The 10849-nt window shown below is 47.7% G+C and overlaps 1 protein-coding gene across 2 annotated transcripts in view; it reads right to left on the bottom strand.

Moving 5' to 3' along the window:
- ANTXR2 (ANTXR cell adhesion molecule 2) overlaps nucleotides 1–1347 on the bottom strand; it is a 168541-nt gene extending 167194 nt beyond the window's left edge. For both annotated transcript variants that reach the window (XM_050945162.1, XM_050945161.1), the window contains exon 1: nucleotides 1106–1347. In XM_050945162.1, coding sequence (XP_050801119.1) covers nucleotides 1106–1251 — 146 coding nt within the window. In that variant the 5' untranslated portion in view covers nucleotides 1252–1347. The remainder of the gene's footprint in view (nucleotides 1–1105) is intronic.
- Between the last annotated feature and the right edge of the window lie 9502 nt (nucleotides 1348–10849).

Here is a 10849-nt window from a genome sequence, read left to right on the forward strand (position 1 = left end):
AACTAAATTAATTAACCATCTACAGCCACTTCCCCATACATCCTGTGGTAATCTCAAGAGAACTAAACACATAACCCCTCTTCCATTGTTTATTCACCACATTTCGCTATAACCCGCTGACATACAATATGGAACGTAACCTCACCACACACCTGTTCACCCACACACAGAGACACAACACCACTCACACATCTCACCTACAACAACCCACAGATACATACCATGCCTAACAACACAATCCCGTGCAGATACATACACACAAACCCCGCTTATGCTCCACACACAGATTCAACCCCAACACCTCATCTATACTCCACACACAGAGGCAGGCACAAACCCAACCTCTACATGCACACTCCAACTACACCCCCAGACAGACAGACAGGCACACATACACACAATCCAGCTACACCCCCATACAGATACCCACAACCCAAACAGACAGACAGACAGACACACACCAACCCCAAACAGAGACTTCCACCAACCATCTATACTTCACACAGATACAACCCCACCATCCCATCTATTCTCCACACACAACGCAAACCCAACGTTCACATCATCACCCCACCTATACTCACACAACTCTCCCCACAAAGAGAGACCCCTCCACTACACCTCCATAAAGAGACACATGCTCCAATTACACCCCCATACAGAGAGACACACCAATTACACATATCACCTACATCCTCATATAGCCACAAGCCTTCCAACTACACCCCATACAGACACCCCCACCAACTACACCCCCATGCAGACACACACCCCTCTACCCCTACACCCATAGGTGCTGCAATTAGGGGTACTGGGGGTGCAGGAGCACCCCCTGGCTTGAAGTGATTTCATCATATCCAGGATTTACAGATTGGTTCAGTAGCTCTCAGTACCCCCACTATGCAATTTGTCCCAGAACCCCAAACGAGAGACACACCCCACCTAACCCCCCACCCACACCCCTACACAGAGACACACACACACACCAATACACAACTACACACCCCGGCAGAGACACACACCTACACCCCCACGTGCGCGCACACCCCGCCCCGCTCTCCCCCCAGACCCAGTGCCGTGGGGGGAGCCCGCGGGCCCCACTCACTTGTCCAGCACGAAGTACAAGTCGAAGGCTCCGTGGCAGGAAGGCTCCTCCTGGGCTCGAACCGCCGCCGGCAGCAGCAGCAGCAGCAGCCAGAGCAGCCGCGGGGCCGCCCGGCTGGGCCCCATCCTGTCCCCGCTCGGCACCATCGCGCCTCTCCGCAGCGCGCAGCGCAGCTGGGTCCGGCCGCGGCAGGCAGCCAGGGGCGCTCCGAGGACAAAGGGAGTTGCAGAAAACTCTTGGCGGATCCCTCCGTCCGCCCCCCGCCCCGAGACAACGGGCGCTGGCTGGCAGCTGCTGCGCTCCTCCTCTTCCCTCCCTGGCGGGGGGCTGCCCGGGTGCGCAGCGCTGCCCGCCTCCGGCGCTCGGCAACTTTCCTGGCCACACGCTCCCGCAATGGCGACCCCACGCCGGAGTCAGAGCGAAGCGCCTCCGCACAACAAACCGCGCTGGAACTTTTCGGGGTGATGGTTGGCCAACAGCCGCCTTCTGTGGGCTCCCCGGGCTGTGAGTAATGTGCACTAGCGCTGGCTCCGTTCGCTTCGGACCCCCCTAGGGCACTGATCACCTCGGCAGAAAGGAAGAGAAAACAAACAACCGCAGCCAACTCCTCCTGGAGTGTCTCTTTGAAAGGGGTGGGGATAGAGAGTGACTGAGCCTCTCTCACTCGCACACACACACACGCACATGGACTTACAAGGGAGTAATTCCAGGATCATCCCAGAGGCGCCTGGCTTTGAGTCAGTTGCCAGATTTCAAAAATATATAAAACCACGGACTGCAAAAAAAGTTATGACTCTGCTTTTATTATTCACATCAGGCTGAAACTTGACCTCACAAGAGCCCAGCGTCAGGGGGGCTGGTTTGCTTGGTTTTCTTTTTAAAGGGGTGCCATAAATAAAGCAGAAGTCAGTTTTTTTCCACCCCCAAGAAAACAATTTTTTCTAAGGGCTCCATCCTGCTAGGTGCTGAGCACTGTGGCCCTGATCCTGCAAAGCATTTAAACCAGTGTTCAAATTGAAGCAAGGGAGTGCTTAAGTACCTGGCTAGGGCAGGGCCTGGAGCGGACAGTACCTTGCAAGACCCAGGCTTCAAAGCAGCGCTTAACTGTAATGGGAACGGCCATTGGTAAGTGGCACTGCACAGAAAGGATCTGGGGTTTTCACTCCGCTGTCAGTGCAATTTCATGCTGTCAAAAAGTCAATCAAGAGCGCAACAGTTGGAGAAGTATTTATTTATTTTTATTTCTATTCTAATAACAAAGGGCGTCTGTTTTAATAGCAAGGCTCTGGACCCTCCTGACATGCATTTTGAACAAAACACTAGAGGCGTTGACAAGCCCAAGCATTCAAAAATCATGGAGGGTTTGGGTTTTTTAAACTAATTTTCTTTTCTTTTCTTTTTGGCTTCTTCATCTGTAGGATTCACATTTTCAAGTTCTCCTCTGCAGCCATGAGGCTAGGGAACTTATTTTTCAAAAATGAAAGGTAAGATTCTCGTGTTCTACAATGACTAAAGGAGAGAACAGCATGAGACTACCATGAGACCCATGCTAAAATTGCAGGAGAGGGTAATACTAGTTATATTTTGGAAATATTTTAAACCCATGCTAATTATGAAACCTCTAATTAAAAGAAAACCTTGTTTTTTTCAGCCATTTTAAAATACTGTTGCCTTTTAGACTCATAGACTTTAAGGTCAGATGGGACCATTATGATCATCTAGTCTGACCTCCTGCACAATGCAGGCCACAGAATCTCACCCATCTAGAAAGGCAGAAATTTGGTCTCAGAGACCATTAGTCCTTTACATTCATGGAAGGGATGTTGTCCTGGCAACACAAGATCTAAGCCAATTCAGCAAAAAGACTCATGACTTTAAATAACGTATCAGAGCTACCTACCAAGATCAGATTTAACTTGTGCAAGACTGGAATTCCACAGTGCAAGGAGTTCCACGGGTTAACTGTGGGCTGTGTGAAGAAGACAGTCAACCTGTGGAACTCCTTGCCTGAGGGGGTTGTGAAGGCTGGGACTATAACAGGGTTTAAAAGAGAACTAGATGAATTCATGGAGATTAAGTCCATTAATGGCTATTAGCCAACATTGGTAAGGAATGATGTCCCTAGCCTCTGTTTGTCAGAGGATGGAGATGGATGGCAGGAGAGAGATCACTTGATCATTACCTGTTAGGTTCACTCCCTCTGGGGCACCTGGCATTGGCCACTGTCGACAGACAGGATACTGGGCTGGATGGACCTTTGGTCTGACCCAGTACAGCCGTTCTTATGTTCTTATGTACTGTAACATCACATTTTGTTGGTTACAGTTTGCAGAGTACCAAGGAAACAGTTTCGATCTACTCTAGCTAATGTGTAGTTGAAATAACAAAGTAATTAAAAATTTAAAAAGTAGATGGATCTTGCACTGCTAAATGTGAAACAAACATTTGGTTTGGACCATAAGCTAAAGGATTCACAGCAAACATGAAGTATTGTAAAAAGCATCATTTTGTACCACAAAAATGTTACATTTTAGATTTTTCCATCTGGGGTTTCAGAGTTTTACAGAAGTTCAAACATGATTAATAGTCCTAAAATATTATCTAAAGGCTAGCATGCATACATTCTGTGCATATGACAATACCAAATCACAAGTAGGATTGTGTAAATCAAAGTTATTGCAAAAGTTTAAAATAAATTAATCTAATCACTAATTCTTTGTTTCGTTTTTGTGAGATTCTGCCACAGCCCCTTATGACCCAGTAAGGGGTCAAAATTACAGCTTTCATTTTCTCGGGAACACTGCTGCCTTAATGCAGCTCCAAATTCATTTTAACAGCATTTTAACTGACTTGTTTTAATGCAGAAAGGAGGCCAAATTCAACTATGGTGCATGCAGATGCGATGCTGCTGACATCAATGAAGTCGTACAGGTTTAAAAATTTTATTAAAGTAAATGTTTGAAATGAAATATACACAGGTTGAGAGGGAAGGTACTGTACATCTTGGGTCAGGCTTGGGTTATGGGGGGTTACAGATATCATTTGTAAGGATGAAAAGATACATACATATCGCATAACCGGCATAGACCCAGATTGGGGTGCAAGGGTTTTTAAAGTGTCAGTGGATAAGTGGGCTCGGGTACACCACCCATGGAATGAATAAGGAGTCCAAGTCAGTATCGGTGGAGCGGATAGGTATATGAGTGGGGTGCGTCCCTTGGTCCGTCAGGGAAGGAAGTGGGTGATTTCTCCGGTTGGCTGTCTTGATTACTCGGTGTGGTATTGGCGGTGTCCGGTGATGTGTTCGGTATAAATGTCTCTGGACCACCTGATGGTGTTGGACACCGTGAGCTGTCTCATGAGCCGGGCATAGCATCGACCAACCCCACACACTCTCAGAACCGGCTCGTTGCAGGGGTCCCACAAACCCAAGGCTCCCACGATCAGGGCGTGTACCTGGACTTTGTAGCCCTGGGCTCTCAGGTTCTCGGCCAGCGGGGCGTACTTCGACTCCTTCTGTGCTCAGGCCTCATGGAAGGCTGGTGACCAATTTTCGAAAGGCACCATGACGTCTACCAGGAGGACCTTCTTTTCTGCGTCCGTCACAACGATGTCAGGTCGCAGTCGGCTGTCTGTCCCGGGGATGGCGGAGTCGACGGTGATCTTCCCCAGGGACGGTGGGATGGCTTTCACTAGCCGGTTCTGGATGGTGGTGTGGCAGTGCCGCCAGGCTCCGGAGCACTGCTTGCATCCACACAGGATATGCGGCAGGGTCTCGTTCGCATAGCCGCACTTCCTGCAGCGCTTGTCCCGGTTGCCGTGGTGGATGGCTCCATTGAGGGGAACGCAGCTGAGTCAGGCCCTGTGGATGAACTGCCAGTTGGTGAACCTGGTGAAGCTGCCCCCAGGGAGGAAGTGGTTACTGGCGTCCCACTTGCTGGACACCTCTAACAACTTGCCCTGGTCCGGCTTCCGCTTGAGGTTCTCGGCATAGTGGCAGCGGATGGCGTCTTTCAGGGACCTTCCTAGCATGGCTCTGGCAGTCGGGGTGATGATGGTGTGGTCCGGGGTCTTTACGCATGTCACCAGTATTCCCAGCTCCTGGCGTTCCTCACACTTCCAGCAGCAGCCAATCCTCTTACCCAGACGTCTCGAGGCATTGCGGGCGCGGGACCAGAGAGAGAACAGGTCTCCCCCATCTCTCCCGAACTCAGCCTCCAGGGAGCCACTGAGGTAAGTGGCCATGTCCCGCTTGGAGGGGGCCCTGGCGATGCGTTTCCTGACTGCGCCCCGTACGGCCTCCTGTGTGATAGTCCTCGCTGTTGGGTCTGGGCACGTCAGGAGGCGGAAGGTGTGAGTCATCACCGCCATGTCACACAGGTCACCCATCTGAGGTACGTTGGCGCTGCCCTGTCTGTGGAAATGTAGATGATGTCCGTGCATGCCCTCTGGGGAAGGTGAAGCCACTTCTTCACCAGCTGTCTGATGGTGCTGTCGGCCTTGTTCAGGGGCACCTTGGCCACGGCTGATCCCCTGAGGACAAAGGAGATGCAGGGAATCAGGGAGGTGTTGAGGGAGTTGATCTTTTGCCAGGGGGCGAGCAGGGAAAAGTCAATTTGGGCCGCATCTCGCAGGATCTCCGCGATGGTGTCTTCGGGAGTCTGCCGGATGCGGATTCCTGTGGGTTTGCCGAGGTGTTGGTATATCTCTCCCTCTTCGAGGAAAGTCATGGACTCGCCTTGGGTAAGGAACTGCGACGGCCGGACCAGCGCCCTGGTGCCACCGTCAACATGGAGGGAGGCGCACTTTTAGGGGTTGAAACGCAGGCCCATCCACTCGGCAGCTTGACTGGTGATGTCGAGCATTTGCTGGAGGCTCTCTGAGCTGTCAGCGACCAGGGCCAGATCATCTGCGTAGGCCAGAAAACTGATTTTCTTGCCGTGCAGGTCGAAGCTGGTCGGGCCACTAGAGATGGCTCGGATGAGCGGTTCCATGGCCAAGTTGAAAATGATGGGGCTGAGGGGGCATCCTTGTTTCACGCTGCAGCAGATGGGGATTGCATCCGTCTCTCCGTCCGTGGCACGGATGGTGGTGGTGCAGTCTTTGTAGAGGTCCCGGAGGATCTGGATGAAGGTAGCCAGCATCCCGAACTCTCCCAGGGTGGTGAAGATGTGGTGGTGAGGTATGGACCCAAAGGCATTGGTCAGGTCGAGCCACACTACAACGCACTGCCTCTTGGACCTCCTGGCCTCCAGGATGGCCGTCTGAAGGAGGAAGTTGTGCTAGTAGCATCCCTCGGAGGACATGAAACCCTTCTGGACTGAGCTGATGGCGCCCCCGCAAACTGACCACTCCGTGATCCTTGCCGCAAGGCAGCTGGCGTACAGCTTGTAGATGGTGGAGCAGAGGGAGATGGGCCTCCAGTTGCTGGGGTCGGCTTGTTCCCCTTTTTTGTAAATGAGGTTGGTCATGGACTTTTTCCAGGAGTGAGGAACACGATGGAACTGCTTGCATTTGGTGAAGATGGCTGCAAGCACCAAGCAGCCGGGGTCTTGTTTCTTTAGCAGATACCATCTTTTCCAGGGGTGGTGTTTTTGGTCCTCATCAGCCTCGCCTGTACCTCCTGGGGGGGGAAATCTTGCTCCAGTTCTTCTGTGAGGTTGATACAGGGTAGCGGGAGAAGACACTCTGGGCGTTGCAAGTCGGTCTGGGCCTCGTTGTCGAACCCATCCTTGAAGTAGGAGTGGAGTCTCTCAGGCTGGATGGCACAGTATGAAGAGGTCTCATCGAGGATCTCCCTCATGGCTTTCGGCCAGTTCATCCTGTATAGTTTCTGTATACGGGATGCAGCCACCGGATCGTAACGGCGGCTGATGTGCCCTCTCCTGCCTTCTCTGGTGGTGTTGTTACGGCCTGGCGCGGGGAACTCTAGCCCTGGTGTAGACTTAAAGGAACTGATCCCAAACCCATTCACGTCAGTGGCCCTTAGATGAGGCCCAAATTAGGATTCCCTCTTAAAATATTAAATTATGGTTTCCCAACAAAGCATGGTCACTATAATACTGACTTTTAATATCACATTTGCTATAACTGTTTAATAAACTGACCAAAATCCCATCTTCAGTTTAAATTCCATATACAAGAATATTCAGTCAATAAGCAATACTGTGCAGCTGTAGAAGAATATAGTACACCTCAATGGTAATATATGATGGAAGACCAAAGCCCAATGACTTTAACCACCTGACAATTGCTCTGAAGTGAATGGCCTGCTGGAGAACGTCAGATGTTATTTGGGAGCAATTTGCCACACTAATTTTGTTTCCATCTATTGCCAAATAAGTCATTTGTGAATAAACCTCTGTCTTCGATGAGCCGTAGTCTGTAGTGCCTTGTGGCTATTATAAAATTGAATTTATATGGAACATTTGTACATACTGGGAAATATACATATAGATATGACATTACTGGCAATCTAAAAGCTCCATTTGTTCTCAAGATCCTAAAACATTTGATGCTTGGATTTCTAAGCGTGACCCTTTTGTTTCCATTTCTATGATATTTGTTCCATTCGGGTTTTCAGGAGGCTTTCATTTGTCTCTAGGCTGCAATTACCAGTTACTAGTCCAGAATTAGTAACATCACCTAATTTCCCCATTAGAATCCATCTTCACCTGTAACTTATCCCTTTGGTGTTTTATACTTTCTACCCTTTAAAACTCAGAAGATTCTCTTTAATTAAGAACCACTGGAGGAAATTCTGGCTTAATTTAAACCCATGTAACACCATTGCCATCAATGGGACTACGGAGGTCTCAATCACGGCAGATTTTAGCCCATGATCTGCATTTAGTAATATTTAGCTCCTACACAGCACTTTTCAGTGGTAAGTCTCAAAGCACTTCACAAAAAGAGAGAGAAATATTGTTATGCTCATTTTACAGATGGAGAAACTGAAGCACAGGGCAGTTAAATGACCCAAGATGACCCAGTAGATCAGGGGCAGAGCCAGGAATAGAAACAGGACAGGAATTCTTCTCTCTGCTATTGACCTGCTATACAAGGGCTATAGAATCTCATAGCTGACCATGCTCTTAGCAGAGTGCCCTATACTGGACCCCTTGCAAGCCCTGCTGTGGCTGTTCCGGGTTGCAGAGCTGTCCACAGAGAGCCCAGGCAGGGTTGCTGGAATTTAAAGCTGTTTCAGACCCAGATCAACCCAAAATACCAAAGCTAAAAATGTGGCTTAAAGCGTTGCCTTCACCTAGGCCGATGTTGTGTGTGCTGTGCTGCGATAGACACAGCACACAATCTCACACCCAGGTTTCCCAGCAACCAGGCCAGTGTCTTAGCTGCTGTACCATGGGGCCACCCTTAAGATAAATAGACTTTCTGCCTAGCCTACGAAACATCGTACACCTTCAGTTCAAGAACAATTGCATATTGTTTGTAATCCTGAAAAATGTTCAAAGAAAAAAACCTCATATTTTACACTTCTATCTCATGAGTCTACATGTGGCTTTACAAAAGGGCTGCTTACTGCACGTGCTCACAATGGGACCTCCAGTGTGCTATGTGCATAAACACGGAGATGTAACTCAAGAGAATCCTGACATCATGAGTCTTTAGATAAATGTCACTGAGGTGTATTTGAGATAATTATACTGTATTATATCGACTGATATTTTTATCTTCCTTGAATCTCTGGTCTTTTAATTAACATCTTTCTTGTTCATACAGGGTAAAATACAAACAGAATCACACCACCCATAAGCTGGCAAAGTGGATGCCTTTAACATCCATCATTTCCTTGACACTTCTAACACAACGGTTTCCCCCACTGAACTGATAGTCAAAACAGTGGGACTTCACACGGAATTCTAACCTGTGTTTTTGTTGGGGATCACAGCACAATTGCACTCTTGTGAGATCAAACAAATAAGACGGTATCAGGGAAAACAGAAATTATGAACTATAGATATTTTAACATGTTATTTCTTATTAAAACAGCAACTTTTGCAAGTTATTGTCACCATTCCTTGTATGCCATTATATGCCATAGGTCAATCTCAAAACTAGCTCTGTTAGCATGGGGGGGAAATATGTACCAACATTATTACAAGTGTGTGTGTGTGTGTATATATGTTTACTTTTGGTTTGAGCACAAATGCAGCAGTACAAAATGAAGTGCCTGTATCAGACAGGAATTAAAAAATAGAATAGTGAAAAATAGTGTATACACACACGCACACACACACACGCACACACACACTTATATACCCTAAACTGCCATTGACTTAAAAGCGGTTTGGGTTGCACAAGTATTATAGAATAGAGCCTTAATATTACAATACCCATAAACATGCACAACTCCCATTGACTTCAAAAGTAGGTCCAAGAGCCACTAGCAACCTGTCAGAGCCCATGTTCGTTAAAAAATAAAAGATAGTGATAATTGGCCCAGTCATGGCCCCCTGAATCCAGGCAAGGAGCGACCCCTCCCTAGATTGACCTGTCCCCTCTGCTGTTGCTGGACCCACAAAGGATCTTCCATGTGTAGATAATGGGGCAGCGCAGAAGGCCAGTGGAATGCACACAAACACACATGATCCCATCTCAGTTCCACAGGAATGACTGTATACTTGCTGCATCCATGGTGGGGAAGGACCACTGGAGACTCACACCTGGCATGAAGGCAACAAGGCTTACTGCTGATCCCTCGGGACTGGTGTGGATCTTGCAGGGTCTGCATAGATCGCAGGACCAGATATGCAGCCTGTTGCACAGAAGAGAGTAAATTCCCCTCCTCTTGAACAACAAGGGACAGCACTGCATGAAGGCAGCCTTATGGCAATTTCCCCCTCTCTAGTCTTCTCCCTCAGGATCCGCCCCATAAAGTTTATAGAGTTTTTGAGCTAGCCAGACAAAGAGCAAATAAACTCTATTGCTCATTTCCCATAGACACACAAGAATATTAAGAAGGATTAAGGAATGACTAGACTGTGCTTTATCAAATAACCAACAAAACTAAGACAAGTTTTAGATAAGGAGGGATGGCTGCTTTATAATCAATTAAATTTAAGAAATGCTGAGGCAAGGCTGGCCTTTGTCTTTCCTGCTGCATTATGAACTAACATTTGATGTACCAGAGCACGAGTGTCAAGCATTATCATCAAAATAATGCTGAAAAACCAGTCTTTAGTACTATAGAACCCAGCCTGGAGACCCAGGAATTTTGGTCTGGCCTGTAGTATATTTGTCATATTATCCAGTCTGCCAGGAAACCTTATTTCAAATGCATTTGACTATCCATATTTTTATACTGACTTTGCCTGCCAAGTGAATATTTATTAAACCCATTTTCTTGTTTCCAAGTGTGGGAATTCCTTTTTACTCTTTTGCTGAAGCGGCAGATGAGTCAAACAAGTTTTGTTGAAGTGATTAGATGATACAAAGGTGACCACTTAAATACATAAGAAATGCATATGCCTGGTTCCCGTGCACATAAGAAAATCACAGGGTTATTCTTTTGGTTCCTTTTACAGCCCACACAATGACCAGCAACTTCTTTTTTAACTCCCAGAATTTATTAAAAAATCTTCTCCCCCCTGCAGAAATTGCCTAGAAGTTCACAAATATATTCATGCTTTCAAAGTTAGATTAATTTATCTCTTGGAATACCATACTGTTCAGTGCAATTGAAGTAAACGTTGCTGGCCTCGCTGGCTTTTGAGACATAGACAT

Source organism: Gopherus flavomarginatus, chromosome 3 (genome assembly GCF_025201925.1).
Source record: "Gopherus flavomarginatus isolate rGopFla2 chromosome 3, rGopFla2.mat.asm, whole genome shotgun sequence".
Lineage (NCBI taxonomy): Eukaryota > Metazoa > Chordata > Testudines > Testudinidae > Gopherus > Gopherus flavomarginatus.